We start from the raw sequence: 26,202 nt of genomic DNA on the forward strand, positions 1-26,202 counted from the left end.
ATGAGAGCTAAATGGAATTCGTGAAACTTTTGTCTTGATCCAGTAGATTTTTATACAGAATATACGTATTGTAAATGGCTAAATCTAATAAATGGAAGAAAAACTTTTTGTACCATTTTATAGTTTTCTTTATGGAATTAAGAGTGCTTAAAATCATGTCCACTCTGTCGACAGCACCCATGTTAGAATTATAATCCTGAATGCAGGATAGTTTCTGCTTAAATAACCCTGTATGGTAGTCTCTCTTCTCTGTTTCCATCAACATAGCTGCGTGTACAGAAGATAACATCCAAACGTCCTTCTTGTCACGCCATTTCATTGCCAATAAATTGCTTGTTGACCGGTAGCAAATTTCTCCTCTCTTGAGGTTTTCTTCCATACAGGGCATTTCAACTCTGTTTTTGCGAACAGTTCCAAATGCGTTGGTTTTGTGTTCGTGCAGTAGTAAAGTATATAAGCGTGAACTCGTATACCAATTATCAGTAATTAATGTATGGCCCTTTCCTAGATGTGGTTGAAGAAGCGTCATTACAACATTTCCAGAAATCTCAATAGCTGTGTTATTTTGATTAATATCTGTTTTTTCCGATATAAATTATGAAATCCAATATGTAATTAGTTTTACAGTCACATAGGAGAAATGTTTTGATGCCGAATCTACTTCTCTTGGAAGGTATAAACTTTAAAATAGCATTTGCCTTTATATAGTAAAAGACTTCCGTCAATGCACAGATTTTCGTATGGAGAAAATGATTGTGAAAACGATATCCTCAGTCTATCTACTACTGGTCGTATTTTTGTCAATGGATCGTCGCTTGCTGTATTATTGTCACTGAAGTGCAACATTTGTAATAATAGCATGTACTGATCTCGTACCATTATTTTGCGGAAAATATTGGTTTTCAGAATTTCATCCGTAGACCAATATTCCCTCAAAGAGAGTTTCTTCCGAGGCATTAGCATTGTAACGCATAAAAATCTGTACATTTCACAGATCAAAGCATCCCTCCAACTGTTCAAACGGAAAGTTTTTTTATATATTGTATGTTTTCGTACATATATGGCATAATTGTTCGTCTGCTCGGTAATTTTAGAGACTAATTCCTCCGGAAAGAAGATTTGAAAAGCATCTAACGGTGTTGACTGTGGATTTAGATGAGCTTTTACACCTGAATTTGTTCGGAAAAGAAATGTCGTTTCGGCGTCAAATTTTCTCTTGACCACAATAATACTCCAGTCTGATTACCGTTCTCCATATTTTGAACTATATTTGAATCTTCCTCTTCTGAAGATGTACTTAATATTCTAGGCCGTCTTCTATTTATATTTTTTCGTCGAACTAATCCGTTATTTATAATATTTCCCATATCTTCTTCACAGTCCAATGATAACGTAGCAGATTGGTACACACTATTCATTGAATCATTTGATTCATAATCCTCTTCTATTTCACTGTCGTCTCTTGTAATATATTCTTCTGTATTACGCGACATTTTGTAGGGTATCAAAAATAGATGGTAATATAATTGTATACTAACAAAAATATACTGTCAATACTCGATGTCGTGTGTTATGATTTGCGTAGCGTGGTCTGCTCGTGTGTTAATGCGTTAATATTGATGTTCTGAATTTATATACTAAAGACTGAACTTATATACTAAAGACTGGATCCGTCCTCGTGTCATTTGTTTTTTTTTACTGCCGTTGCTAAGAAACACACATATATTTGTCTCACATAAAGTTACGTGTAATACTATTACATGAGAAACAGAAAAAATTGACCACCGCATATATGCGTCCATTGTCCCTGCTGGTGACTTTCACCAAACGCATATATGCGCTCATAGTTCACACCGATCGCTTTCGCCGGACGCATATATGCGTCCATATTCTAAGGGTTAATGCTTTAAATCATGAATGTGACAGTGGAGCAATAAGGAGTAATCAAGGAGCAATCGTTTTATGCTGTTTTTAAGTACGGAAAACTATTAGAAATATGTTTTTTTGTAAAAGTTACTAGCTTTATGTTTTTTGTAAATATTTTATAAAATATTATATTTAAAAATGGAGCAATTGCAAATTCTAAGGGAGCAATGAAGGAGCAATCCTTTGAGCTATAATTTATTAAAAAATATGAACTTCCAACGCCAACTTATTTCTGGTCATTATACGTACATAATAATAATACGTAATAAACTTAATTGCGTTATAATTCTTTATTTTGTAATTTATATTAATCACATCTAATACTATACTTAAATAAAAAACAATGTAGACACAAAAATACAATACTCAATAGTCTTTTACCTATAAGCCATGAACCCTTTTCACCTAATTCTTGCTGTCTTTGTAGATGATGAAGTAAATATGAAGAACGAAAAACTCTGGAATCGTGTGTTCTTCTTCCATGCATTGCATTGACCGCTAATATTTCAGCATTATACGAAACCTAAAAAATATATACATTTTATAATTATCACTGAAAATAATTATGTGTTATACATATAAAATAATATGTTAAATAATATTATATATAATAATATTTACAATCATAACATTCAAGGAATGATACAATTTTCTATTAATAAATAGATGTTCCCTTGCTATTTCTGGAGTAAATATGGCAATATGAGTTGCCCAATAATTTCACTTTTTTGTAAAGATGATAGTGTTGTATTCATATCCTGCAATATTGGAACACGTCCTGACAAACATCTAGTTTTTGTTTTTTTAATTTTAATTTTTCTCGTTTTATTTCTAGAAATTGTAATTTAATATTTTCAGATGAAACCATTTTCTTTTCTAGTAAATTTATTGCGGTCGTCATAAGTTTCGGTTTCTTAGCATCTGTAAACAAATAATAATATATCAAATGATATACAGGGTGTCCCATTTTAATGTCTCACCCTAAATTTTTCTTATTTTTCATTTTAGAGAAAAATGTTTCAGACATAAGTTGTATGGTTTCGAAGAGGCTATAAGATGGTGCAGTTGGTTTGACCTTGGATAATTATTTGAAGGTCACGCGAAGGTCACCTTGAAAATCTTAAATGAGACCTAATATTTTTGTTGCGTATTCTTGTAGCTCGCCTTGAGAGCTTTCTAAAACACTATAATTAAATGTTTTTTGATTGAATACTTTTCGAGTTATAAAGCTTCAAAGTTGCAGTATTTTGACATAAAATACAAGATATTTCGTAAAATATTCATTTTTCGATTATGTTACCCCAATACTTTTATGCACAAAATAATGAGACAAATCAATTGGCGTAATTAAAACACATAATTATGTTAAAGTAAAAATGTATAACTGCTAGTTGCAAATTCAGATTTTTTCTTAAAGATAACTATGTGTTTTCTTTACACCAATTGATTCGTCTCATTATTCTGTGCATTAAAGTATTAGGGTAAAATAATCGAAAAATGTATATTTTACGAGATATCTTGTATTTTATATCAAAATACTGCAACTTTGAAGTTTTATAACTCGAAAAGTATTTACTGAAAAAATATTTTATTATAGTGTTTCGGAAAGCTGTCAAGATAAGCTACAAGAATCTGTAATAAAAATAGAGCTTTTCATTTAAAAAAAACATTAATGACCTTGACTTAATTTTGACAAGGTCACTCAAAGTCAAGTCCACATTTCCATCATGTGTCCCCCTTCAACCCATGCACTTTTGTCTAAAACATTTTTCAATAAAATCATCAATTCGCAAGATAATCGACCATATCACTTAAAATAAAACACCCTGTATATATTTATAATGTATAGCCTTTGAGACTATAACAAATTATTTGTACGTACAAATTAAAATAAACGTTTTTTTAATGAATAAGAAAAGGACAACCCATTATTTAACTCATTATCTTTAAAATATTTTTGAAAATAATTTTCAAAAAACTTTTAAACGTTTTTTTAAAAAATTGTTTGCTAATTGGAATATTACATTAACTATATTAAATATATAAATATTTATTAACTAATTATATAATATTACACTTAAAAAGTATATGTACTTACCTGTATAATTTTTTAAATGTATTTTCCTCTACATCAAATGGGTTTTGACTATCTCGTAAATTTCGTCTTATAATATTTAAATTTTGTTGTCGTCTTCTCTTTTCTACATTTTCTTTTTCATTATTATTTAATAAAATAAGATATTCCATTTTTAAGAGTTGGACAAGTACACTCTCTCTTACTTTCCGAACGCCGTTATAAATAAGCAAATTAACCTTTCATTTAGAGACATTGTGTGATACAACAGATAGTTCGACATAAAATTTCTTGTCAAATAATTTCACGTGAAATATTTCACATTTTCACTATAGTGAACTTTATGCAATCAAGTAAATGCTCACTTTTGTCATTTTCATTAGATTTCAAAATATATAATTGACCTTCTGGAAGTCGATTCAGAGGGTCGATTTTGTAACTGAAACATGGTGAAAATGCTAAAGGTGAGCAGTACGCGCGATTCTGTAACTTTCACCGTAGTGAAAAAGTGAACCCTCTCATAGGAGTTAGTCCGATAAAAATATTTGTGACGAATGGTGAGATCCGAGAGAGAGAAACTAAGAGATAAGAAAGAGGAGAAAAAGAGTGGAGAGAAACCGTAGAGAGTGATCGTGATTTGGTGATGAATTTTTGTGTGTATTAATAGTTTGAAATTCAATATAGTTTTGCATAAATTATAAAAAAATAAATTAGAGCAAAGTAAAGAAAATGGCATGTTCATGAATAGGGGGGCCTATTCTCGAAATCATACAAAAAATTTTTGTATGCGAAAGTAACGCAGTGTGATCTTTGATTGGTGCATATTTTTAGATCTAAAAGTATACACTAATCGAGGATCGCGCAACGTCACTTTTGCCTACAAAAATTTTTCATAGAATTTCGAGAATAGGCCCCCTGTTGTAATAGTAGTGATAATGTTTTAAAATTCTGCATCTATCAAACAAAGGAGTTGACAATATTAGTTAAAAATTAATGATGTTTTAGGTGATTCATATTCTTTTCTATCTTTCTTAATGACGCCAAAATTAAATCAAGAGGAAGGAACTCCAGATGTAAGGTACACAGACCATCATGTCCGGACTCGTGTAGCGATAGAGCGATGTTTCGGCATTTTAAAAGGTCATTGGCGTTGCTTACGGAAGGAACGAGCTTTACATTATCGTCCAGAATTTGCTGGTAATTTCACTTTTTAATTTCTTTCATATAATTATATTATTTAATTTTCTTCATAACTTTCTTTTATCATTTTTTTCCAAGTTTTTTTTTTAAATTAAGTTTTTTTTAAATTAAGTTATAATTCTTAAATTTAAATTCAAAATAATATAATAACTTTAAATTTATATTCAAAATAATAATTAACATTATTATTTTGAATATAAATTTAAAGTTGCTACTTTCTCATATAGCTCTTATCGTCAACGCTTGCTACATAACATGGCAATTAGATGGAGGATTCCTAATAATGAAATTTATCTGGATGAACTGAATCTTGCATCACCGATGCCATATGAAAATATTGAATGGAAGAATGTAGAGAACAAATTCGAAATCGAATAATCTAGTGGTATTTTAGTAATTAACCTCGATATTGTGACGTTATTATATTTTTTATATTTATTCTATTTCTTCTATTTTTTATATTTATTATATTTTTTCAAATTTAATGTATTAACATATAACAATGTAATGTGTATATTATATACATGAATTTGTATTTTTTATATTTATATTTTTTCATATGAATAATTTTTAATGATATTTCTAAATACTGATGCGTAAATAATAGTGTGAGAAAAGATAATTTTTCAAAAGGCATATATTATATTTTCATAAGAAATACAGTTTATTTTACTTTATTTTAATTATTCTAAATATTGTGGAGCAATCGATTGCACAATATATGTTAAGTTATCCACCTTCTCTATTAATGCTGTCAAGAACTCGATTTTTTATTGTTTACCTTTTTTTTAAATTCGAATTTTTCTGTGACTAAAATTAATTTATCTTTTTTATTTGCAGCATTTGCTCTTGAATATTGTTATAATCAGAAATGTGCTGTTCGAATAAATTCTTAACGTTGGTTTTTCTTTTCTTTTAATTTGTATCTGGAAAAATGTAATATTATTATCAGTTTCTTTCTTTATGTTTATTTAATAGATATCAAAAGATCTAAATAATACAATAAAATATATTTTCATATCACACAGGGATGAGTTGTAATTAATTTTAGGGGCCTTACTTTCGATATCAAAATATCTTTTATTTTGTGTAGAGTAGTTGCAATGTATATTTTCTGTATTTTGTACATTTTCTGTATCTTCTTGTCCATTTAATGTATCTTGTACATTTTCTACATCTTGTACATTTTCTGTATCTTGTACATTTTCTAAATATGTAAGTACAATGGAGGATATCTGAAACAGAACAAAATCTCTTTTGTACTACTTTGCAAGAAATAAATCGTAAAAAGAAACATTATGTATCATCACTTACATTTATTGAAAAATTCTCCATGTTATCATTTATTACATACGAAGATAATTTAGAATATCTACTATCTGTCAGTGAGTTAACTAACATTCTTAAAGGAGGAGTTATTATTTCGCTGTAGAATATCTACTATCTGTCAGAATTAACTGACATTCTTGAAGGAGAAGTTATTATTTCGCTATCGAGGGAATATTTCTGAAATTTATATTAATAATATTAATAATTTTAAAACTCTATTATAACTCTATATAAAGCGGGACGGTCCTAGTTGCACACAGTATAAATCGGACACCACCAATCAGATTAGTCAAATCTATTCTGGTCCTACCTAAGTAAGCAATCTGATTGGCAGTGTCTAATTTACATTGTGCACAACTAGAACGTCCCCTTGTAAAGCAATGTCTACCTCAAAATTGATCTCCCTTGAGAAATCTTGCACTCTCTGGGAGTTGGTTTGCAAACTTTGCAAAGACAATTTCTTGATTCTTTGCCAGCGGGGAGTTACCTGTAAATTCTGTTCTGATGTTGAAGTCTTTTCAGCAGCTGAGGATAAGTTGAAGAAGAATTTGATGGAAAATGGAAGACAAAATTTTTTCGGGATGGCAAATTCGTTAAAATTAAATAATCTTGTGAAGGCAAATCACCAATAGCTCATCCTTCAGGAATGCCAGACATTCCACTAGCATCAGAGGTCAAAAATTCTAATAAATCTTTTTCGGAGGGGCTTACATCCAAAATTTTTTGTGGTCCTCTACCAGTACTTCCTGCATAACTTTTGTACATAGCCAACCTTATTAACAAATTTGATTTCCAGTCACGCCATGTCTGTAATAAAAAAATAATGACAACGCTGTGAAATTATGTAAAATAAGATAATATTATGTAAAACTGCATCATTTACAACACTAAATAAAAATTCATATTTTTTTACTTTTGCCCATTCTTTCGGCAACTTTTGTGGTCAACAGCTCGTTGAATTTAATTTTGCTATTATTTCTTCCCATAACCCGTCCTAAAATATATTCATTCATATTCATTTATTTTAAATTTATTATTTTTATTATTTAGCGTTTATAAAAATCACTTACCAGGTTTTTTATTTTCGCTATTATATAATATCTTAATCTTCCTCTTCCGAAATCCGGATGAGAACGCATAAAATTTATCAGAACTTGTTTCTGTTTCTCAGTTACGTTCATTTTTATTAAAAAAACTCAAAAACTCACAATAGTCATATATCTAATTACATATATATGATATTAGTATTATAGGTTAATCACCAATTATTATTTTTCACGTTATTTCACGTAATACTTCACAAAATACTTTTCACCATCCTTTGGTGATCTTAGTTAATCTAGTGATTTCGTATTTTCACCACGACGTTACAGAATCGCGCGAACTTTACGTGAGATGAAAATGCAATAAGTGAGCGATCTCACTTAAGTTACAGAATCGACCCCCTGGGCATCGATTGTGTATCTTTGTCGACTTTTCTCACCTTTCGTAGTTTCATCTCACATGAAAAAAATACGCGCGATTTGCTATGGTCAAAGTGAAAATGCGATATCCCTATGCTCACGGGAACGAAATGTGAAATAGTGACGAAATATTACGCATGTGAAAATAAAGAAACATAACTTCTTCACTTTTATAAAAGTTTATTAGTCAAACATAAACGTAACAGAGAAATAAAAAGAAATATTAAATATAAATTGCTTTCATGCAAAAATATCCTGACTTCGGAAGAGGACGTTTACGCTACCATAATGAAAATAAACGAAAAATCGTAAGTACATAAATATTGATTATTTCTTCCATGTTAATTACATATTCCTTTTTGGGTTCTCTATAAATATTATTTTCTACTCTGCAAGAAAATAATATTTATAGAGAACCCAAAAAGGAATATGTAATTAATATGGAAGAAATAATCAATATTTATGTACTTACGATTTTTCGTATATATATATATATATATTATGCAGATTGTTTATAAATATTTCAGGATGAACTTTGGGAGAAATTATCTTCAGTATTAAATACTGCAGGATGCGGACCATGCAAGACTGCTAAGGAATGGGCTAAGGTAATCTTTAATATTATCTATATATGTAATATTCATTATAATGGAATTATATTTTTGCTCCTTATTGTCGTAACTCGACATACTATCTGAAAAAAGAAAAGAATAAAAAACTAAAATAAAGCAAGCAAAGCAAATAATAAAAAACATTAAAAAGAAATAAGCAAGGAAAATTAAATAAGAATTAAATAGGAAGATTAAGAAAGAGAAATAAGACGTGACCAAAGGAAAGCAAGTGACGGTCAAGCTGAATAAGCATTACGAAATCAGAGCACGGAGCACGTATCGCGCTCCGGTCCGAAAAACCTCATTCTTCTTTCCTCAAAATTAAAGCGATATATAAATCGATCGCGAGAACCCTCGCGGTCGCCCACAAGAAATAATCCGTCTATCGACACGGTTCGTCAACAGACGACCGAAACACGCGAAATAAAATAGTGTAAGATAAGTGTAACAGTACGACCGAAATATATTCTTTTACTGTAAATATGGAGTGCGTTCATTTGCTACCTGAGTTCTAACTCTTTGGGCGAACATCCCAGAAGACTCTATCCTCACGGCATGGGCACAACATTAATTGGTGGCAGCGGTGGGCGCCAGCACAAGTAAAGCAAAAGAAATAAAGGACGTGGTGACCAAGCACAGCCACTACAATGGAGAAGACAACCAGGAACTTCCCGAACACTCGGTACGGGACCCGCTCCGAGACAACAACCGAACTACAACCTGAAAAGGCACCGACCTTTTTTTTTTAACGTTGGGAAATGCATTACGCATCCGCCTAGGAGCGGGGACTCCCAGAGGGTATGTGGCACTCACCCATTCGACCGGGACTCGTCCCCGCTGAGTGGTTGAAGGAGAGAGGACTCCCAACGCGCGGGCGACATTGGGCGTCCACGGACACTTCCAGGGGCACTTGCGTGCTCTTCCCGCTGTCTTTCGGCTGCCTCCTTCCGCAACATAACATGTTCGCAGAAGGAGACAGCCGCCTGCTATTCTGTCTCCCCCTCCAGCATGGCTTTCACCAATGCTGGGAGGGAGACATCTTCCCCGACAACGTGTTTGAGCGTCCGCCTGGCCTCGTCTCACGCCGGACACACCGCTAGGGTGTGATGTGGCGTGTCCGTCGTACAATCGCAGTGGTGACACCGCGCATCCTCTTCCTTCTGGATGCGGTGCAGATACTCACCGAAGCATCCGTGTCCGGTGAGCATCTGCACGAGTCTATACCTCAGGGACCCGTGTCTACGCCCCATTCCTTTAAAACTGAGCGCTGTGCCCCGACAGTGTAGAGCCCGGCTCTAACTTCAGCCAGGCTTTTTTTCCATTCGATGATTTTTTGCTGTCGGAGCCGGGTCCTCTGGGCGTGGAGCACACGCCGCAGTCTTCCCGCTGGGATTGATGTCCGGTGGCCATCCTTATCGTCTGGATCCCCCCACAGAACCACCCTATATTGATATAAATCAGTGAATATGGCCGCGGAGAAGATTCACGGAAAACTCCGGGACACCGCGCACACTGCCCCGAAAAGAGACGGTGCGGTATCCCCGCATGACCCGTAGCGTCAGTCTTCTTTGCGTGGCCTCTAAGATTTTTAGAGGCACGCGACTGTTGCTGACGCGGTCATACCATGCGAAAGCTCCATACATGGCTACAAACCGCGCTACCTTCATGTAGAGGCGGCGCGCGCTATCCCCGAGACCCCCCAAGTAGGTATAATAAGAGAGTTCTAATCCAGGGATATGAGGGGGGTGAGGTAAGCGGGGGGGACGAGGCGAGGTACCTCGTCACCCCCCGCACTGACGGGGGGAGGGGGAGGGGGGGTAGTCCCCCTCAATCGCGGGGGAAGGGGCAAATGTCCCCCCCTAGACTGAGGGTGAAGGGGGAGGTACCAAATGCCCCACCCCCCCAGATTAAGGGGGAGGGTGGTACCAAACATCCCCTGATTGAGAGGGGAAGGGGGGGCATACATATGGTTCCGCACGTGGAGGGAGTGTCCTCTCCGAAAGACTGCGGAGGTCTGACGGTGAGAGAGAGGAATGTCAACTGTTATAGATAAAATAATCACCCCACTCTGTTTATTCATAATGTATATTTGCAATAAATAATTACGTTCGCAACGCGGTAGAGGGAGACGGTGCGATAGACGTCCGCAACGTGGTAGAGGGAGACGGTGCGATAGACGTCCGCAACGTGGTAGAGGGAGACGGTGCGATAGACGTTCGCAACGTGGTAGAGGGAGACGGTGCGATAGACGTTCGCAACGTGGTAGAGGGAGACGGTGCGATAGACGTTCGCAACGTGGTAGAGGGAGACGGTGCGATAGACGTTCGCAACGTGGTAGAGGGAGACGGTGCGATAGACGTTCGCAACGTGGTAGAGGGAGACGGTGCGATAGACGTTCGCAACGTGGTAGAGGGAGACGATGCGATAGACGTTCTATATAGCGTAGGACAAGGAGAGTATGACGTGGTGTGAGAAGGAAAGCGCTATATGTGTATGACAAGGGAGTGCATGATGATAGGAAAAGGAGGGCATGATGGTAAGAAAAGGAGAGCATGATGGTAGGAAAAGGAGATATAGGTGCGAGAGAAAAGAATAGAGATGAAGAAGGATAGCGAGAAGGAGAGCGTGTTATGGGGTGCGAGAGAAAGAATAGAGAGGAAGGAGGATAGCGGAGGCGCGATAAGACGGAGGCTAAGGCGTACGCGAGAAAAAGATATTTTTTGTATGTTACGTTTTTTTTTCTAATATTAAATGTTATCTTATTATCTAATTATATCTAATACAGAGGAAGAAGGATGGGATAGATGATGAAGGTGGAAATAAGTAATATATATATATATATATATAAGTTTAACATAAATTTTTATTTAAAAAGTGTGTATGTGTATACATATAAAGTGTGTGTGTGTGTGTGTGCGTTTGTGCATGTATTAAAATTATTATAATATAAAAAAGAATTAAAATTGTAATAGAAAATTGAAAAAATTAAAATATAAAAAGAATTAAAATTATAGTATAAAATTTTAAAAAATTAAAATAATAATCTAGGGTAGCAGCTCTGAAACAGAAAAAAACATTTTTTATTAGTACTTTAAAAATATTTTCTAAAATGATAAAAATTATAAATACTTACAATCTATTCGGAGTCTCTCTCTCTCTCTCTCTCTCATCTGACGACCTGGAGTCCTCCTGCAGAGTTTCGGGGAGCCACGGTTCCTCTGTCTCCCACACCTCATACGGAAGCTCACCAAAGAGTTTCCGCAAACAAAGACGATCCTCGTTAAACTGAGGAGTCACCTCCTCGCGCCTCCGGTTCTCGGGAGTGTCACCCCAAAGATCATCACGCACCCATGCGTATAACTCTCTCTCGTGGCGCCGGAATATCCTTTTAATTTGTCTATCATAAATATTTACGAATCCCTTAATTTTTATATCAACCTGTGACTCGTACTGTAAAAAAAACTTTATTATTAGTACTATTAGTAACGCTATTAGTGCCAATATTATTTTTAAAAAAATAAATACTTACATTTTTAAATGCTACTATATTTAGCACAACTCTTATTAATTCATGTGCGAGATCCCTCATCGTCCTTGCCAAATAACCCCAGTTTTGAATAAAAATTATATCCACTAACGAACACATCTCGTGGTGTGGCATCCTTAAAACTTGCGCACTTTAGTCGTTCACAGACTAACACAGTCTTGATGAAAGTTCTAACGGAGTTAGCCAACGTCTCGGGAAAGAAAAGTAGGGGATGTGTAGCAGCATCTAGGCTTAAATTACACAGCAAGGTCGATAGACAAAAGATCCTTTGAGCCTTTTTCAGTTTTTTTCAACACATGTGTATGCATTAAATGAGTTATGTACAAATCGCTTTCTTCTTTCTTCTAAAAAGGCTTTCCTTCTTATTCTTTTTACCAGTCGCAGCCTAATTTTTTTAAGATATCTCATTTCCGGAATATGTTTTAATCGCGTACGTTCTATATCGGTATTTTCATCAATGAAATTACATAAAAAATCTATTTCGTCACGGATCTCGAAAAACAGTTCTAACGATCTTGTATAAGTCTTTGGTAAACCAATTTCACGATTTTGTAAAAATTGCACTACAGAATTCATGGCACTACCGAAGGCGTTGTAGTTTAATGTGTGTGTATCAAATGAGTTATGTACAAATCGCTTTCTTCTTTCTTCTAAAAAGTCTACCCTTCTTTCTTTTTTTATCTGTAACAGCCTCTCTTTTCGAAGATACTTTATTTCCGCAACAACAGGATCTTCAAATTGCATAAGTTCTATATCGGTATTTTCATTGACCACATCACATAAAAAATCTATATCGTCACGGATCTCGAAAAACAGTTTTAACGATCTTGTATAAGTCTTTGGTAAACCAATTTCGCGATTTTGTAAAAATTGCACTACAGAATTCATGGCACTACCGAAGGCGTTGTAGTTTAGGCGATACTAAACTATTCAAAAGCTCGAGCGCCGTGTGTGTGGCTGTCGTATGATGAAATCTAATCAAATGTATACAACGATTGAAATATTCGGTTACAAATGTATACGCCAAAGCGTGAGATAAAATTTTTGGCTAAATGATAACATAAACAGACCGTCGACAGTACGGATGTTTGCGCTAAAGAATAACGTGCCGCATAGTGGGTGGGCATTATCATATATATTTGACTATAAATGTAAATAATAAATATAATCAGGCGTTCTATAGTACGATGTGGTGTATGTGTAGGACAAGGAGTGCATGACGATAAGAAAAGGAGAGCACGATGGTAGGAAAAGGAGATATGGGTACGAGAGAAAGAACAGCGCGCATGGTGAGAGAAAGAATAGAGAGGAAGGAGAGCGCGCATGGTGAGAAAAGGACAGCGCTATAGACGTAGGACAAGGAGAGTATGATGTGTAAGGAAAGGAGAGAGCATGATGGTAAGGAAAGAAGGTGACAAGTAAAAGAAATATATAAATGTATAAAAATTCCAAATTTATTTAAAATTAAAAAAATTTAATTACAGAATATAGAAAATATTACTTGAACTATAGTTTTTTAATGTAAATATGGGTTGATTGAACCTTCATGATGATGATTCGACCACCAATTGAATATTTTAAATACATTTTGTAAAGCGCAATTTCGTACATGTCTATCGCAACGCAGAGTAGCATCTAATTTATCTAAAGCAGGAACGTCATCATAGTCGTTATCCAATGTCTCGATAATAAGACCGATTCTCGCATCGTCTTCCAGTAAATTTGCCAATCATTCTCGTTTTTCATGTCCTTTGACATACACTCGAGAAGATGTATCTTTCAACGTCACAGCCTCAGTGATTAAACGTTTAGCCATGTAGTATGGAACGTTCCCATCTTCCCATTGCAGATTATGATGTTTTCCAACCAACCATGCAACCTGAGATCTTACAGACCTCGTGAGCAAACGAAATGGTGTAAGACTCGTAAAAATATAATGAGAGAGTACAGATCCCTTCGTCAAAATCGCAATTTCTTTCACGATAAACTTTCCTCCAACGATAAATCCTTGAAGATCCACAAACGTTGGCACAACCATAATGAAGAGATATTAGCGAGAACTACGACGACGAACGACTGACGTTAATCATCGAGTATCGCAAGTTTTTATGTTATATGATCCGGTATGCGATTCTCCAATTTCGTTTACAGAAGAATCGAATGTTGGTTGGTTGGCTGATAAGACGAGCGTTCCTGCTAGTGTTGATTCATGTAATTTTACGTACTACGTTCGTTAGAGGATTGTATTCGACAACGCGATCATGCAAAATGAGACAATAAGCGGTAGTGTTTGCCGGCACATTTTCTTTACAATCAAATTCTATTCTTACGTCTACGGTAGCATTTTTCACCGATTCGTTTTGTCGAGAACAATCGATGATTACAAACGGACCGTAAAGTAGAAACAGTGAGACGGTGAGGCTCGGTTCGAGGTACTCGTATCCGTAATAGTTTTTGCAGAAACGCGCGTACGTGTCGTATAGAATCGACCATCTGTTTTTATCGAAATCCAGATTCATATCGTCGTACGGATAACATTCCGAGTTCAGATAAAGTTTCACGTTTGTTAATTTGCAGTCGTCGAATTTACTCATATCCTCGAGCATAACATTCTTCCGACCTGTCTGCAGAGCAAAGTATAACGTATCGTGGTTTCTCCAGCTGAGTCGCGGTCTTAATGGCCCACGAATGCTTGGTTGTACGCTGCAACAGCGGAAACTCATACAGATCCCACGAGCGAAAACCCATGCTGAGGTAGCGTCCGCTTTCCAGAGCGCGCAGCATAGACAACTTCTTAATTTCACTCAACAGCACATGTGGCATTCGCCATTGTATCTTGAATATGTTGATCACAGGCTCCACCACCGAAGCTCCAACCAGACAATTGTTGTCATTGCGCGATCGTATTAAGATCAACTCGTGACGAGCGTTAATTACTATGCGTCTGTAATCCTCGCAAAATCCCAATAACATGTAAAGCGGCACGCAAAAATTAAAATGTCCATTTACAGTAGTTGGATCACTCCAGCCAGCATTTCTCATAATCACGCTTTTATCGGATGATATTGTTACATAGTTTTTGAGCATACTTGTTATTCCCACGTTTCTATTTCGATCAATCTCCACACCATCGAGTTCATATCGAATCTCGTCAAACATGAATGCTACGCAATTATTTTGCAGTACCACATTAGATCCGTCAGTTGGATTTTTTATCTTCAATTCTCCCTCGATGTATAAGAAACTCTCGTACGGTAATGTATACAGATCCTGTTGTTGTATGGGTATTCTTATCTCGTCACTGTGTCCGAACGTTGTGTTGGCGAATGGGTTGTATGCGTGAGTCTCAATCTTGACGATGCGATCGTCAAAGATCGGTTCGTCCGCGATGTTGAGAATGTCAGTCATCGTTCAAATGTTTCGCACCGCGAATCCCAAAGATTGTAAAAACGCAACGTTTGATGCGTTCAATTTCTTTTTCTTAGCGCAAGATGATTGCGTATTAGCAAATCTCGATGTTGTTGTTGTTGTCGTCACGGGCGTCGTAAAAATTGTGTTGTCTCTCACGTCTTTCGATCCGTTCAGCACGAGCATCACACGCTAATTTTGTCGCCGTCGTACATGCACTCTAATGGTGATCTCTTCTCCTCGAAAATCGAGTAATCGTCCTTCCTGATCGACAACGCGTAACGTTAAATCCGTAATGCTCCATACGATGATCGGTAGGTAAATGATGTGCGCCGGTGTTTCCGATATCTTATATCCTGGTGGTACCCTCGGTGAAAATTCATGTATCGTATGAACGAGTTTACCGTTGTTGTACGCACCCGCGGTGACATTACATTCGACGCGGATAATGTTCACGTTGATAATGTTAATCGGCACGTCCGACTCGTACCATTTTCGCGGCTGCAGTATACGGTTCGAGAATCCTAGCAGCGATCCAATGTTGTTAGGCTTGCTAAAATTTATTCTGTAGGCGCATTTGATCTCGCTCCGCATCGTATTGTAATTAGCGCGGAGCACTATCGGCCATTCTCCAGCCTCGAAGTCATCGTCGTCAGTTTGTTTTTTATCACCATCACGAACTACGTGTTGCGAACGTTTTCGTGAAATTGTTTTTTTTTAAAATTCATGTATCGCTTGCAGCTCGTACGATCCCTCGGAAATCGTAATTTCAGCATCGTCTTTGCCAAAGTAAAATTTATTATTCGAGGAATTCACGTTCGATATCGTGTGATAACTCTCAAAATCCGCTAGACCGAGTTCGTATTCACCATCGCTTAAATCTACGGTGGGCGAGTAATTTGCCGCGAGAACGCTGCTCTTCCCAGTCAGCGTGAATGTCATAGACATGTTGACCAAACTGTTTAACGAATACTAAATTAAATAGCGGAATGTATGTCTTTAAATTCGCGTGCATCGACCGCTCGGAAAAACTGCAAGCACAATAGAGCGTATGACAAGGAGAGTACAACGTGGTGTAAGAAGGAAGGCGCTATAGACGTAGGACAAGGAGAGCATAATGGTGGGAAAAGGGCAGCGCTATAGACGTAGCACAAGGAGAGTATGATGTGTAAGGAAAGGAGAGAGAGAGAGAGAGCAAAGGAAAAGGTTGCAGTAAAAAAAATATAAACGTAACTTATTAAGATATTAAAAGTATTCTTGACACATTTCCAATAAACTATACATTTCGATTAAAAAATATATCAATGTAACATATTATTATTATTATTATTATTATTATATAATATACAGGAAGAAGGATAGGATTTTATAAAGAAGATACATAGCGATATATATGTTTAATATATAATTTTTATTCAAAATGTGTTTTCATACATATAATGTGTATGTGTTAAAATTTAAATTCGCGTGCATCGACCGTTCGGAGAAACTGCAAGCACAATTGTCCGCAGATGCTTTGATTATAAGTTTGATAGGATGTATAATTATAATCTATTTTTGACACATTTAAATATCGTATCAATTCATTCGGCGGGCGAAGATTGCCAAAACTGTCAAAATATATAGCGCGATTCCCTCTCTTTGCATACGCTACCCAGTGAGTACCCGAGCCTTTAGCGTTATCCAAATTTATGATACCGCTCTCGTTTCGATATATACCACCGATCGGTAATGAGTCACGCATAAAAATGCCTCTAAAATACGGAATGCGCATACGTTTTGCTAGTTGCAGCAGTTGTACGTTGGTAGTTGCACCCTTTGGCATTTTTAGTGTCTCTTTGACGTTTTTTTTTTTTCTTCTTCTTTCTCATTGAGATTCCTCGTCCGTATTTGTATGGCGCGAGATACAATCCGCGACCTTCCATGGCGCGATTGTGACGTAGCATCTCTTGAAACTGACGTTGTGTAGATTTTCCGTCGTTTACCATCTTCGCTACACCAGCCGCTCCACCAATCAGAGATCCGAGAGCACCCAACACTGGTAGAATCGGTAATACGCCTCCGCGTTTCGCTACCGGAAGTATTCGTTTTTTCGTAATCTTTTTCTTCGTCGACGACTTTTTCATCCCCATACCCATTTTCGTCTTTGCTTTCATGACCGTCCAAACGGCCGTGGCGGCTGCTCTTTCGCCAAAATTCGAATCTTTCGCGGTAATACGTTCCCGCGCCCTCGCAGCTAGTATACTATCCGCTACGTGTCGTTCGCCGAGGTTGTTGCTTCGCGAGTAAGCTAAATCGTGTTCGCGACACGCGACGTCCAATGGGTTGATGCCTCGATCGCCTCTAACCAATCGTTCTTGTAAACGAGTTCCCGGTCCGCAAAACTGATATCCAGGAATATGTAATTCGATAGGGAGTACGTTTATCGCGCGATTCAACAGACCACAGCCTCTTACGGTTTTCGCTGACATTCGTAACAATCTTTTATCATCGGCGCTGGACCGTCAATGTGCGTTCGTTGCCACGGTCGATTGTAATGTTCGAAACAGCGACGATAGGTCTGAACCTCCGAATCAGCCTTTATATATTCCGGAAGTTTGTCCCACAGACGTTCCACGTAACGACCAAACTGTTTCAATAAAATAATCTTCGGTATATATTGCAACTGTTCTGAGGTAAGGTTGAGAATATCACAGTCATCCGACAGTGAAAGAAACATGTTTGACACTGAGCGGTTTCGATTTGATGCGCATCTATAAATAGGCTCTCCTCACCCTCCTCCTCCTCATAAAGTATCGTTAAGTCTGATTAGACAAGTCATGCGATTCGTGCTACAACCAACGGTAATTAAAGTAACAAATTTTGACAATAGACTAATGCCTGAAAAAGAAATACACAAACATGGAAAAATGTTACCGAATACAATACGCGGTCTCATTTGCGGCCCTTCGAATTGCGGTAAAACTAACTTGTTGATAAGCTTGATAGAAAGTCCAAACGGCATACGCTTTGAAAATTTATACATATATTCAAAATCTCTTCAACAACCAAAATATCAATATTTGGAAAATTTACTATCATCGATAGATGAAATTGGTTACTTTACGTTCTCTAATAACAGCGATGTCATTTCATCGAGAGAGGCGCTTCCGAATTCGGTTTTTATCTTCGATGACGTGGCATGCGACAAGCAAGATACGATAAGAGAGTACTTCTCAATGGGTCGACACTCAAGCGTCGATTGTTTCTATCTCTGTCAAACGTATGCCAAGATACCCAAGCATCTTATACGCGACAATGCTAATCTGTTGATTTTATTTAAACAAGACGGTACAAACTTGCGACATGTGTACAACGATCATGTAAATACTGATATGTCGTACGATGATTTTTGCGCGTTATGCCAAAAATGTTGGCAGCACAAGTATGGATTTCTAGTAATTGACAAAGACAGTTCAATGAACAATGGACGTTACAGAAGAGGTTTTAATGAATTTGCGGTACCGTAAAATGATCAGTTGCTATCGAAACATTGACAGAGCAACGTCTACATAAAAAAAAAACATGAGTGATCGTGAAAAGATTGCGCGAAAAATTGTACAGACGAGCGAGTCAATTCGCAAAAAATATCGCGCGTTAAAAACTGGTAAAATTGAGGAAGATGTAGCGTTGGAGAAACAGTTTAAACCGATTAGCGAGCCTCTAAAACAGCTTGTTCAAAATACCATCGATGTAGAATCCGACGTATCGAAAATCGAGCCGTTCGATATACTCGAAAAAGACCATGTGGAAAAGAAAATTATTAAAGTTAAAAAACGACCAAGAATCTCATATAATGATTTGAGCTCAAAGCAAAAACGATTAAACGTCTCATTAAATGATTTGCCGATAACTTCTACACCTAATCAAAGACGAACGATACCGGACACATCTACTCAGATAGAAATTGCGCAACCGCGTCAATTATCGTACGAGCAACCACCCGTCGACGAAATTTTTGAAACCACACCCGATTCGTTGGTTACGACGGTACAACGTGAATTGCAAACGTCCGCAGGTGTAAACATATTTCGAGAGCATTTAGGTCCACTCGGACAAAAATATATATTAACTGTTATGAATCAAGATAAAGATAAAGCTATGGATTATGTGTACGGCATTAAGTTTTCTAACGATGGAATAATGCTCGGTGATAAACATTTTGACGTAGACAAAAATGATAATATAATTATCAATGAAGTAAAATATACGGGAACGCCTGGTCTCTATGAATTAATTTTCAAAAAAATCCCCGACGATGAAATATATACCGAAAATGATTTGCTTAAATATAAAAGTATATTATTAGCGACGAATGCGCATAAACGTGGGAACAAAGCACATAATCCAGTATTAGGGACTAAAGGATATAAGTATAAAAATGTAATTGCGCCGTTATTGTCTAGCAGAAAAGCTGGAAAGGGTATACTACCGCGCGCTATGACTCTAAACGACAATAAGATCGACTACGTGCATTGGAACGATCCAAACGAGTTGGTAGATCGTCTGCGATTACTGGATGCTTCGCGTCGAGCCGGTAACAATGCTCACGACAATGAAATCATGTCGATTATCGAAGAACTTCGCGAAGATGGTCTTATTATAAATTGAATGATGTATCGACAAAACTAATCAGTCGATCAGCGTCGCGTGACACTTTACGAAGCGTCGGAAAAAATGCCTATCAACAAATTTGGCTTATTCGATTCAAGAAATGATGCAACCGGTACAAACGGCTCTTGGGATAGATTGGTAAAAAGTTATGTGCACGAAAACGCTCTGTGTCGCATCGTTACAGACTTCGATGCGAGGTCGCGTAAGATTCGTCGTGTAGCGCAACCTGAGGCTGACACCGATGCCGTCAACAAATTGTACGTACAGTCTTGCGTTAAAAGATTAATAAATCGACAGAAACAATCAGACGAGAAGCTTACTTCGCTTGAGAAGGACGTGCGAGCATTACAGATTGCGCTAAACAATCTTCAACGCGCGGCTAACGCTAACTCAGAGACGGCTATCAACCCGAATGAGCATCAGTGAACGGGTTAGGAGCGGCTATCGAACGGCTATCGAACAGCTACGAAGGATTATCGAACGGCTGCGAACAATTATCGAACCGCTACGAAGAATTACCGAACTGCTATCTAATATACTACAATGAGTGGCAGTGGTAGTGAACGACCTAGCAGCAGCAGCAGCAGCAACAACAACAACAACAACAACAACAGCCTCGAACGAGGCTATCAACATCTCAAACAGGGCTGTGAACGAGGCTACGAACACGTTCTTCACGGCTACACTCAAGGTTACAAACAACTCAAGAACTCCTACGATCGTTCGAAAGACGTCTGTGAACGAGGCTACGAACGGGTCAAAAGCGGCTACGAACGAGTCAAAAACGACTGTGAAAAAGGCTGCGAACGGATCAAGAACGATTTTCGAATGGGTGAAGGACGGCGGTGAACAACGCAAGAACGGATTAAGAACGGATCAGAAAACGTGAAAAAATAAAAAAAACATAGAAAAAACGGAACTTAAAGAACGGCTCTTAAAGGACGATAAATGAGTGATAAAAAAGCAAACAACAAACAACCATCGAGAAAAACTGGCAAAGCAAAGAATCAACATAGTTTGGAGAGACGGCAGTTGGTAAACGAGCTGCACGCGCCAGCGAGAAAAAATTTTCTCCGAAGACACGTCATAGTGCGGGGATACGATGATCTGTGGCAAGCCGACATCGTCGAGATGCGTCCGTATGCTCGAGTCAACAAGGGATACAATTACATACTCACTGTTATCGATGTGTTGAGCAAGTATGCGTGGGTCGTACCGCTCAAGAGTAAAGGTGGAAACGAGACGGCCGATGCGATTGCAGAGATAATTCGAGACGATGCGAGATGCCCGAAAAATTTTCAAACCGATCAAGGAAAAGAATTTTACAATGCAAATGTACAAAACCTCATGAAGAAACACGATATTAATCATTATTCGACATATTCCGTCATGAAAGCCTCGATCGTGGAACGCTTCAATCGTACTTTGAAGAATAAAATGTGGAAAATACGCTCAATGGAAACTACAAGTGGATCGACGAACTATCGAGACTCGTTGAAGAGTACAACACGCAAAAACATCGCACTATCGGTATGAGACCTGTCGATGTTACTCCAGCCGTCGCGGAGAAACTTTTACATACGGTGTACAGCAACGTAAAGATTGCGGCGCTGGCGAAATTTAAAATAGGCGATTCGGTGCGCGTGAGTAAATTCAAGACTTTATTCGAAAAAGGCTACACACCAAATTGGACCACCGAAGTGTTTGAAATTGTTAAGATACAGAAAACTAATCCCGTGACATATATATTAAAAGATTCGCGCGGAAATCCCGTCGCCGGTGGATTTTACGAATACGAACTACAACGCGTTGCTAATTCCGATATATATCTTGTGGAAAAAATATTGAGGAAGAGAGGGGATGAAGTTTTTGTGAAATGGTTGGGATTCGATAGTTCACGAATTCTTGGATTCATAAAAATAATGTATTGTAAAAATATAACAAATATTATATAAAGTTTACATATATAAATATATATAATATTCAAATATATACACTTTTTTCTTTTTTACAACGGTATTCTGTAATGCCCCCATGGTAGTGTATCGATACTTTTGGGTATTATATACCGTTTATCATCGTGTGGACTTAGAGCAATTTTTTTCTGCCGCATGGTATATACTTTATGCATTTTTGATCTTATACTCGATTGCTGTCGCGTCATTTCAATTCCTTCGTTCAAACACTGCATGTAATCGTCAAATGTTATCGTTTTCGCGACGACGCTATTCTTGACACCTTTTACCTTTTTCGTATCCTTTTTACCATCTATTTTTAGCGCATACATTTTTGCTCTAAGCCCGACAAATTCTGTCATTATCATACCGTTGTTTTCATCCTTCATCAGACCCGGTACCTTTTTATTCACGAGCGGTATACCGTACGCATTGTCTATCACATAGTCGCTCGTGTCGAACTTGCCGATGTCGCGCTTCATATTCTCGTACACGTCTTCGCACTCAATGTGATATATGAGACTATCCGTGTCGGTGTACATGACTTTACATTTTTCTTTATACATTGGAATCATGTAATCGTGATGAAATTCGTACAAACACATCTTGGATACATCAAGTATACACATACCTACATAGATTGGTTTGTAAAACTTCACCTCGAGTCTACGCAATTCCACAGCGATTAAATTTTCCGAAAAAATGCTCCTGCTATAAAAATTTGGTTTCGCGATCATCGCCTCTGCGCCGTACCTATCGTCCCATTTTGTTATAAGTTTTACATCTACGCGATTGCGCACATTTTCCATCGTTTTGCCAAAAACTGCATTATTCATTAATTTGTATAAATTCTTTTCAAAATCATTTTTAGCCATTGTTCTAAATTGCGTGTTTAATTCAATATATGTACGTAACCATGGAGATTGCGCGAATTGTAATATGCGATGAATTTTTGTAACGCGAAGACCGTGTCGCGTACATTGCTGCAGATTGCGGTAGTGTATTACGTATCGTTTCTTATCGTATAAGGTTGCGAGCAACTTGTTCTCTCTCTTACCGGGTGGTTTGTCACGCGTCGGACAAAACGGTAAGTCAGTATGCGCGTCGTGAAGATGTTGCGGGTACTCGAGATCGACTTCGAGGATATAGCCTGTAGGCGAATCGGACGCGATCGATGATAAATCAAAATTGCATATATTGTCGACCCATTGAAAACTAGCGTAAGGCAAAGGTTGACACATTGCCCATCCGTATAAATTATTTACATCGAAATACATTAGATACGATGACGGTTTCAATGGCTCGTATGACTGCATGTACTTGTTATTAGCATGCGCGTATCTGTTGGAACATTGACTCAAACCACCGCGTATACCTCGTTCTATAAACATTACCATATCGATGTCAGTGAGCAATTCAAACTTAATATTTGTATGCTTCAACATGGCATCCCACGTGTATCCGGGCAGAGTATAATAATGCGCAGGGTCGAGCCCGTAACTCTTGATACAATTGTCACGAAAATTTTCAAAAACATCGCCTAATAACAAGACATCGATTTTTAAATATAGATCGCTATATTCGCCTAGCGTTCTAATGGAGAATCGGTTCCAAACAGTCTCGGCGTGCGCGTAATCGCTCTCGGATACTGTGTCATCGGTCAAGGAACTGTAAAATAATTCGCGCGGAGGTAAACATGTATCGTGCAATTTATCTACACAATCGATATATTCGTACGGAAAGACACCTTTTCGCGTTAACAGATCAAAGTCTTCTACCCGCAAATTTTGATATTCAGATTGTAAAATTTTTAATTTATCTTTACTGAGAAAAGATGCTAATTTGTTGAGACTTGTTATGAGAAATTTAAAAGAATCGATGAAACGTAATTTAATGTGATTTCGCGAATTGTCTTCCGTAAGTTTAACATCTTTCGTAAATGAAACGTATTTTTCCTTCCTGTTATAGTTGTTAAAAGCGAGCCACTTATCTTTATCGCTCGGTAATCGAATAGCGCAATCATTCATCTTCCCGCAGTCTACAGTATGTGACTGTAGTTTCTCATTCGAATAAAAATAATGTAGACATCTATAAAAAAAGAAATAATAATTATATATATATATTTTAACATTTATAAAAAAATAGAAATAATAATTATATATTTATTTTGAAAAAAAATCAATAATATTAAATATACATACCGATCACAGATATATTTTTGTCCATTGTGTTTATTGAGTTGCGAACTCACGAGTCGCGATAAATTCTTGATCCACGCGAAATGTCCGATATCTTGCGCATCTTGAATGTAGAGCAAATTGGCGTGCTTGTCCCTCTTTTGCTCCGAAAGACGAATAGGAACAATATTTTCGTTTTCGATGGTATACACATTGATTGAAATATTGTTGTTAATTTCAAACTTTTTAATTTGATTAAGAGTCACTGGAAACTCAATGTCTCGAAGATTTAGCACATCCGTGTAACGCGGGTACGATAATTCTCGTTCAACCCTTCTTTCAGCGGGATACATAGCAGCAGTCACTGCCCATGCGAAACATGCATTGTCTTTGGATCGCACGTTAACTATCGCTCGCTTCATCATTATCTTTCGCGGTAATATAATATGACATCCCGCACGCATAGGATTATATTTATTTATATTTACAGTCAAATTATGTATACGCGATAATGCCCACCCACTATCACGTTCTTGAAATTCTTCGAGAGATGCTAAAGTGGGCTCGATAACACGTTGCTCGTACCATTCGTGTAAATCAGATGTACGAAATAGTTCACAGTTTTTTGTACTTACACTTTTATCGTTGTGCTTTTCACCCGCCACAAACTCACCGTTAAACATAGTATTCACTTTCACTGCAGTGTGTTTCGATAGCGTCTCGCACATGTTCGAGCACGATATCACTCGCGTCTTCGAGAAACTGGCGAGGTTCGATATAATTGCTATTGATTATCGCACCAGTCGATATACGGTTCTCGAACGCTGTATCAATTTCTCGCCAAAATAGTGCAGCTTGATGCGCGCTGTGTCCGGCACCCGCGTGTACGAAACGTTTGCGCAACGCATTTTTCAGTCCTTCGAGTCGCGCGATCTTTGCGATCAACAATTGTCGATATCCGATCGATATTCGCGGTCGTTTAATTCGATTCTGCTCTTCCAACGACTTGATATAATCATCGCATCGCACCTCCCACGCAAAGTACTCCTCCACCGAATTTATCAAGGTGGATTGATGCGTTAAAACCTGCTCCATTTTTTTTTTTTTTTTTTACATATAAGGTACACTCGTGCAAGCTTCGACAATAATGGCGAGATGTGACTCTCCGTTCTGATTTATATCTAATCGTTATATTCTTTTCAGATTGCGAAAACGTTATTCTTTCGTATAAACATCCGTCATTTCTATAATATCACGTCTCTTTATCTCACGCATATTTTCGTGGTAATGTAATATAATATGACATCCTCTCCGCATAGGATTATATTTATTATTTATAATCAAATTAAATATACATGATAATGCCCACCCACTATGCGACACGTTATTCTTTAGCGCAAACATTCGTACTGTCGGTGCGTTATTCTTTAGCACAAATATCCGTACCGTCGACGGTCTGTTTATGTTATCATTTAGCCAAAAATTTTATCTCACGCTTTGTCTTATATACATTTGTAACCGAATATTTCAATCGTCGTATACATTTGATTAGATTTCATCATACGGTGGCCACACACGGCGCTCGAGAAAGCACGTGGGGACGCGATTTTTAATAATTTCTAGCAACCTTACATTGGCGCTTGCAAAATTACGTCACAAATACTCCCCTCCTCATTACGTTTTGCGATATTACAAATTGATCGCAGTACTTTCAATAGTTTAGTATCGCATCAGTTGTCCGTGCATAAGGTTGTGCTAAAAAAATGTGCTCCACAAAAGAAACCAGCAAGATGAATTTTTACATTCTGATTGAGAACGGTGAAATTCAATCAAAGAACATGTAAGTTTCAATTATTTTC

The 26,202-nt window shown here is 37.2% G+C and overlaps 2 protein-coding genes and 1 pseudogene across 2 annotated transcripts; 1 reads left to right on the forward strand and 2 right to left on the reverse strand.

Annotated features, from left to right (window-relative positions):
- The first annotated feature begins 17,983 nt into the window (after positions 1–17,983).
- Positions 17,984–20,271, forward strand: LOC140675280 (uncharacterized). The gene has a single exon (XM_072909604.1). The coding sequence runs from the start codon at positions 19,123–19,125 to the stop codon at positions 20,206–20,208; it is 1,086 nt and encodes a 361-aa protein (XP_072765705.1). The 5' UTR covers positions 17,984–19,122; the 3' UTR covers positions 20,209–20,271.
- Positions 20,272–22,219: 1,948 nt separating this feature from the next.
- LOC140675191 (uncharacterized) lies at positions 22,220–23,024 on the reverse strand. Its single transcript, XM_072909382.1, has one exon. The coding sequence runs from the start codon at positions 23,000–23,002 to the stop codon at positions 22,220–22,222; it is 783 nt and encodes a 260-aa protein (XP_072765483.1). The 5' UTR covers positions 23,003–23,024.
- Positions 23,025–24,297: 1,273 nt separating this feature from the next.
- On the reverse strand, positions 24,298–25,438 carry LOC140675328 (uncharacterized; annotated as a pseudogene).
- Positions 25,439–26,202: the final 764 nt, after the last annotated feature.

The sequence above is a fragment of the Anoplolepis gracilipes genome, chromosome 17 (assembly GCF_047496725.1).
Source record: "Anoplolepis gracilipes chromosome 17, ASM4749672v1, whole genome shotgun sequence".
Taxonomy (NCBI): Eukaryota; Metazoa; Arthropoda; class Insecta; order Hymenoptera; family Formicidae; genus Anoplolepis; species Anoplolepis gracilipes.